At 42.4% G+C, this 7894-nt stretch overlaps 1 protein-coding gene across 1 annotated transcript; it reads left to right on the top strand.

Annotated features, from left to right (window-relative positions):
• The first annotated feature begins 616 nt into the window (after nucleotides 1-616).
• LOC129775628 (ribonuclease H2 subunit A) lies at nucleotides 617-1834 on the top strand. Its single transcript, XM_055780590.1, has 2 exons — nucleotides 617-963; nucleotides 1024-1834. Exons 1-2 carry the CDS (start codon nucleotides 759-761, stop codon nucleotides 1809-1811), a joined length of 993 nt encoding a protein of 330 aa, XP_055636565.1. The 5' UTR covers nucleotides 617-758; the 3' UTR covers nucleotides 1812-1834.
• Nucleotides 1835-7894: the final 6060 nt, after the last annotated feature.

The raw sequence follows: 7894 nt of genomic DNA, 5'->3' as shown, positions 1-7894 counted from the left end.
AAATATAATGGAAAAACCTATTGGCGATAATATTGCTCATTGCATGTTGCTAATTGTTATACTTATGACAGACATACAGCTGTACTTGCGTTGTACTTCGAAAATTGTATGTCTGTCACCATGTACAGCGCTAGAACCATGCAAGCAACTCGGTACAATCGCTGTACCTGTACCGACCTGTTTTACCGCTGTACATGGCTACAGTTGTACTGTGCGCAGCGCCATAGACGGTTAGTGGTGGGTAGCATGAACAAGCAGAATCAAATCACTTGATAAACGTTCTTTTCATTGACTTTCTCTTAAGTTAATAACTCAGATTGGAAACTTGTTTGTTGTGTTTGATAGTTTAGACACTAAATAAAAACCTTTTTCATTGAAATATGTGGTGGAAATTGGAAAAATATCTGATTGTCAGTTTGACATACGGTACAATGTACAACCAAAGTATGTCTGTCATGGTACGATGGTACCTGTACAACGCTGTACACGTACAACGCAAGTACAGCTGTATGTCTGTCCCTGGTATTAGTTGCTTATTGCTCTGGTGTGCGAGCCGCCTAATGTTTTCAAAACTCAAATTTCAAAATATTTCTATACTTATTTTTTCTGAGTGTACAACCAATCCTATCCGCCACTCTCCTGCTTCAATGTTCAGATTGTATCATTATTCTAGCGCGCAAATTTAACAAGTGTTTCGATTCCAAACCTCGATCACGGTTCCTCTATTTCAACTCAAAAACACAAACGTTCTTCCGAAAATGTCCTCACCTGAAGCAGAAAGATCACCGAGTGGCGAACCTGACTGTAAACGATGCAAAATTACCAGCCTGGAGTCTCTTGGTCCATACATCAGCTCGAAAGATAATGCAAAGAATTTTACCTACATCTCTGATGTTCCTCAGAGCTGCATAGACGAACCGTGCGTTCTTGGTGTTGATGAAGCCGGACGTGGTCCAGTTCTCGGTTGGTTCCAAATAAGATTTTTTCTTTTGTTTGCATAATCCCATCCTATTTTTGTTCCAGGTCCTATGGTGTATGGAATTGCGTTTAGTCCTATCAGCAAAAAGGATGTTCTCAAACAGTTGGGCTTTGCCGATTCCAAGCAACTGACGGAGGAGAAACGAGATATAATATTCGATAATATGAATCGGAAAGATTTTGCCATTGAAAGCATTGGTTGGGCCGTGGAAGTGATTTCACCGAATCAAATTAGTATGAGCATGTTAAGACGCACGAAGCGGTCTTTGAATGAAGTTTCCATGGATTCAGCTATTGGGCTGATTCACAGAGCGATTGAAGCGGGGGCTAATATTGCAGAAGTGTACGTCGATACGGTTGGACCTCCCGAAAAGTATCAGGCCAAGCTGAAGGAAATTTTCCCCAAATTTAAGATCATCGTTGCGAAAAAAGCCGATAGCACGTATCCGATTGTTTCAGCTGCTAGTATTTGCGCAAAAGTAAGCCGAGACCATGCGTTGAAGGTGTGGAAGTTTCGCGAGGGGCAAAATCCGGATGTTAATTTTGGGAGCGGCTATCCGGGTGATCCGGTGACAAAGGCATTTCTCAACGACTTCGATCTCGTGTTCGGTTTCCCGAGATTGGTTCGTTTTAGCTGGTCTACTGCAGGGAAGGCGCTGGAGAAGAAAGCATACGGGATGCAGTTTGATGACGATGATGAGGAGCACGACAAGCAAAAAGCAACCTATGGGAGTGAGAAGCTTTCCAAGTATTTCGCGGCGGATCGGAAAGAGCAAAGGAAGCGGCATGAGTATTTCAGAGAGAGGTGTCTAAAACACGTTTCAGATATTTAGAAATATATGTTGTTTTTGTTCAATTTTCACGTTTTTTTTTTGACGTAGGACTACGTCTTTCATTTCTATACCGGGGTGTAAAATCAAAGTTTCGAAAACGAAAGCGTTACGCTGGAGACCGAGATTTTGAGTGTTAATAGCTCCTAAACAACTGAACGAAATGGTATGATAAACACTTCATTCGAAAGATAAAATGTCTACGCGTTCTATACTTGTTACTTTCTGATCCAAAAACTTGTTTCAATAGTCTTAAATTTGCTTTCAAAATAGGCTATTGAAATCACCAATCGGTATATAAGCGAGCGCCGCTCGGAAATCCACTCAGTTCTAATTGAACAGCGATTGGAGCATGTTGTCGCTGTTGTGGTGAAGCTCTTCATTTATCATGAAAGCGCGGATGAACGGTGTCACCAAGAGCCTGTTTGTGCACCTTAGGCCAGAAGGGAATCCATCAGGAGGAGAGTGATGCTACAAACGGTTCCCCGGGAAAATCTCGAAGCAGCCGCTACACACACACACATACACGCACGGAATTCTTTCCGTTTGGATCGAGAAAGATCCGGAAAATAATCTGCCAGTTCCTCTAGGAATTTAAAAATACATTCATGTGAAAGAGTTTATTCGAATGTTTTCTATCCATGTAACACTGTGACCAAATATGTTTCAATCAAGTGCTATTAACAGATGGTTATCGAGTTAGCATTAACCACTGGTGGGCTTCCAGTATCGAGGAAAATGTGGAAATATCTAATCGTTACTGAAAATAATCTGCCAGTTCCTCTGGGAATTTAAAATTACATTCATATGAAACAGTTTATTTTAATGTTTTCTATCCATGTAACACTGTGACCAAATACATTAGGTTTTGTGATTTTTCAATCAATCGCAATCAACAGGATAGCTTCTGAAGATTATTCTTCCCCATCAGTAGGATATTTCCGTATCCAATATAGGATGCATGAAACCTTGTGCCTCCAACGTAACGCTCTCGTTTTCGAAGTTCTCCAAATATTCATTCATTCAGAATGAATTCAGATTCAACTTCATACAAATGATCTCTAAATCAACGATAGTCCTACGTCACCCTTGCGGGTATACCATAGATATAACCCACTTCCTGTTTTTAAATTGTAAGAAGATTTATAATTATCAATCATTAGAAGAGCTTGAGCTTGAGCTTGGGTAGACTGTACAATTCGTAGTTGCTCTCCGTGATTGACCTGAACCAACCAAATTGCACACAGAATGACGCTTGGGACTAGCAAATCATTCTCGTTGTGCAATTTTCGGTGATTCGAGCTTTAAATGGTCAATAACGACGCCGGCCACGTCCTTACAGTCACCAGGGGAAGGGAAGGAATGTTAGTATGATATTCGCCGCCCGAAGGCCAGAAGGGTCGCCTCTATAGCGTGGTTCCCTAGCGTTTATCATGGAAGGGATAGTTGTTAGTGGGAATGGTTAAGAAAAATCAGGATTCACTGCGGTAAGTGATGTGATTATGTAAACGCGAACTATTGACTACTTGACGAAACAAAAACTTCATGTGTCACAACGCGTAACAGAGATTATCTTTAGGTTACCTGAGAAGGAAAGTCTAAACAATTTATTGGACCAGATATTGTTATTTGATTATTTAACGCATCTTTTTTAGTCGAAATTTCATCGCAGAAAAATAACTTTGGGAAACCTGAGAAGGTAACCGAGAGAACTCCTCCAAGGCCAATCGACTCGGCGATATGTTTTGCTGTTCATCACGCCTACTTCGGGCCTGATCACGAACATCACCCCACGGCGAAAACGAGATGAAGTGTATGAAACCTTGCATACAAATTATCTCGCTCTCACCGTGAAGTGACGCTCGTAATCAGGCTCTCTTTATTGCAACTATAATTTGGTTATTTTTGGAAAACCTGAGGTCACCGAAAAAAACCTCTCTAGTAACAATCGAGCCCTCCCGGTCACCCCATCAGGCCCCTTGCAATGACATCACTCGCCGTCACGATTAGGAATCTAATCGCGACGGCGGAGGGCCCTCTGCGGGAAACCCGAGATTGCAACCGAGAGAACCTCAGTAACCAATCGACCCACCATATATTCCGTTATATTGAACCATATGATTTGTGATTTGAAACTTAATAAAGGGTTGAAGAATTAATTAATTAATAAATCGAAGAATTACATAAGGCAAAAGTCTGAATTATATAAGTCTTGATCCTAACATCCAAAAACTGAAATCACTCGCAACACACAGTAAGCATCAAACCTACACTACTTTGCACGAATAACACAGGGCCTGATCAATATGCAAACATATTCAATTTTATACTACGCGTTTGTTTTGCCGTTGCTAACCAGTACCTGATTATGACATCTGAAATGAAATACGATGTTCGAAATACGACATTCAATATCTGATTTCCAGAATTCAAAGTTATGAATTCTTGAATGAGACAAATGAACTGATGAATTAATGAAACTACTTCACATGTTACCTGTAGATGTGTGAAAAAAAATGCAAATTCAATATGTATGTGTATGAGAGAGGGGTGCTATCGTTAGATAGAAAACTTATCTGCTATCCTAGGTCTTCACATGTCAGCGATTCCTTTTGTGGTGAGTGATACATTCACTGCGGCACTAAAAATTCGCATTGCGATACCCACAATCGAGAACGCGACAATTGAGAGCACTGTGCGTAACCGAGAGCGAAACGATTGAAAGCTCATTAGGAATCCGAGAGCGCGACGGCTGAAAGCACTATACCAAATCAAAAGCACACCGACTAAGAGTAAATTGCGAAACGGAGAGCACGACACTTGGGAGTGGCGAAGAGTGAAAAAAAAATTAGGAGCATAACGATCGGAGACAAATGCAAGCTAAAAAAAATGGCTTCACCCGATTTGATGCGTTACTGTCCATACTTATTTCCACAATCACTCCAACGAATTCAACCAAATTCCACTGGTTTTCAGCTTAGCTTAATAAATAGAACACTTTCATTGGTTTCACGATTTATAAAACACTTAAATGACAGAAGAAGCAAGCACACAGAGGAGACATCGCGGAGTAAGAAAACACACGTCCACTCCAGTATGCTGCTCAACTCGCTCTCCTATAATTATCAATCATTAGAAGAGGAGAATTACAAGCAACCATCTTGCTCACATAATCTCAACCCGAAACATCCTTGACGAATCAAGAATTGAATCCTATACCAATGTAAGTATTAACCTCAAATTTACAGAAGTAATTTCCGCTTAACCAGATACCGGACAACGGTTGTTAATGCACAAGCTTAACTCAGGCTCTTCAATCAACCTAGGATATTGTAACCGTTAGTTCCAAAATAGAGCGTGTGACTCTGTCACAACAACAAAATTGTACTCCTACACGATGTTGAGATTCCCGCCAGAGCATGCAAATTATTGCATGCATAGGAAGGAAACCGCAGGAACCGTGCGAAGAAGTGGTTAGATCGTACCACTCACTACGTCGACACCACGTTATCACCACTCATACTGAATCGACGCCCTGAGCCACGAAAATCTCTTAGATATCCCAAAACCCCAAGTAGTAGTATGTGATATAACATTTAGATTTAAAAGAAGAAAATATAAGTCAATATCAGGTTATTCAAAATTCATATATGTAGTATATTCTGTTTATTGTTTAGGTGATAAGATTAGTTTGAAACTTTTCAATGTGTTCTAAATCATTACGTTTTGCTATTTCTGCGTTCTCTGTACACGAAATGTTTCTTCATGAATATACAACTATTTCGGCTGAGCTATTTCTACCTATTTCTATTCCTGCTTGAGAATAAATATTCACAATACTATTTCATCAATACACTGGGTCCGTGATAGCAGCCCTCCAAATTATTGCTTCACTAAGTCCTGTCGCAAACTCTTCGCTCGCGTGTTCCATCTTCTTATTGTTCCTACCGGCTTTTATTCTAGCTATACGTCTGCTTGTAGGTTGGTAAACAATTGGACTAAGCGTAACATCGGTACTTGGCGTACCTGCAGTCATAAAATAGATCCCATCTGTGCTTCATGTCAAGTAACTCCCTACCTCCACGCGGTGCTGGCTGAGCTACGAGTAACAACAGTGAAGATCGGGTAACCAACCCCGGCGGCCTATCCAAGCGTCTGTTCACCATGGAGGTGCGGCTCAAAACAGAGTCTATTCCCTATGTCAGGGGCGGCTGATCATTATCCTCGTGCCAGCGGGGACTCTAAATACAGCTGTGCACGATGGCCATCCGATGATACAAGGGGTTGGTGCAAACGTGAAATGAAACGCACATGAAAATTCACAAGGAAATTCGAGACAGTAAATCCGACAAAAGCCACGCAAGGAACAGGAACAAGAGATTGAAAACTCGCGACCATGAAGTCTCTCAACTTTCTTGCGAGTGTCCGTATTCATTCGGAAATATCGAGAGCCCGCAATTTCAACATCGTAGCGCTGCAGGAGGTGTGCTGGAAAGGTTCGATGGTGCGATCGATCCAAGGTGGTTATACCATCTACCAGAGCTACGGCAACGCACATGAGCTGGTACAGCTTTCATCGTGATGTGAGAGATGCAGAAACAGGTGATTGGCTGCTGGTCGATCAACGGAAGAATATGCCGACTGAGGATGCGAAGCAACTTCTTTGACACAAGCATTATCAACGTCCATAGCCCCCATCTAGGTTGCGATTTGGATCTATGTTAGTGCCAGTGTTAGCCAATTTGTATTTTCGATCATGATTCTCCGTAGTTCGTTTTATTGAATCACATGCGGCTTTAAATTCGATTAATAGATGGTGCGTTGGGACTCTCACGGCATTTCTGGATGACCTGCCGCAAGGTGAATTTTGCCAGTAGTAGACCTTCAATGAAGTCGGCCTGATAACTTCTCACGAATCTGTTTGTCAGTGGCGATAGACGACAGAAAATGATAGATGATAGACACCGTTCAGAAGTGCGCGCGTTCAAAGAACGGTACCCCACCGCGTCGAAATCGGACATCGTGTGGCACTTTGTGGGCGCCAGATACGCCCGCTCCGGTATCTACAACATCTTAGCACTATAGGACAACAATCAGAGCATCGAAAGAAAATCTGGTTCCGGACGGCTGACGACCCTGAACGACAAGAAGCTCCAAAGGATGCTGAAGAGGAAGGTCGAAGAAAAAGTGGCTACATCGATGCGTTCGCCAAACAGTGAAAATGTACCTGGTGAACATGGACATACATGTCAGGAAGCGGATGTCCCGTTCACTGGTCTCGGAGCTGCAGGCAATGACGCAGTTGCAACGACTGAATAAGATGGTCAAGTCTTTTTTCCCGGCGAATAGCGACGTGGCGGTGGTGACGAACGACGAGACCTATCTCACCATGGATGGCAACGAGTGGTAGGGCACTTCGTATTTTACTTCCCTCATGAAGAAAGTGAGCTCCGGAGCGAAGTTTATTTCACACACCAAGTTTGCCAAGAAGGTGCTGCTGTGGTTGACAATTAGCGAGAAGGGGATGTCAAAGCCGCTCTTCTTTAGCTCCGGAGTGGCCGTGAACGGGGAAATTTATAGTACGAGGGCGAAGCCGCGGTGTAAGAAAACGTTCGCTTAGTAAGAAAACGAGAATGTTTGAAAGAATCTATAACAAAAAACCATTTTGGGCGAGACGAAGTTTGCAGGGTCAGCTATACTCAATAAATTGAAAACGGGTGGAGTTTGAATTGCAATATGCTCTCTGTCCAAATAGTCCGTAGAGCGAACGCTGAATTCACTATTTCATAAAAACGTGCCCTGTTTTCTAGAGTAGTACCATTACTGAAAGACGTAGTTACAGAAAAGCTCGCCGGGCCGCAGGTTGGGTATAGTTACCCTAGACAGTTCCCCTGAACCAGTGCAAGCCAGAAAAACGACCTTTGATTATAGAATTTCTGACCCAACTAGAAATCGAACGCGAAGCTTCCATCTTGGCAAGCGCCACGCTTGCCATTAGCCCATGGGGACTGCTTCACTTGTTTAGAGTTTCTGAAAAATGAGATTTTACACAAGGCGGTGATGGCAAGTGAAAACAGCTTCGAATG

Source organism: Toxorhynchites rutilus, chromosome 3, assembly GCF_029784135.1.
Source record: "Toxorhynchites rutilus septentrionalis strain SRP chromosome 3, ASM2978413v1, whole genome shotgun sequence".
NCBI classification, from domain to species: Eukaryota; Metazoa; Arthropoda; class Insecta; order Diptera; family Culicidae; genus Toxorhynchites; species Toxorhynchites rutilus.
Note: the sequence above shows the minus strand (reverse complement) of the source record. Positions and strands in the feature narration are given on the sequence as shown.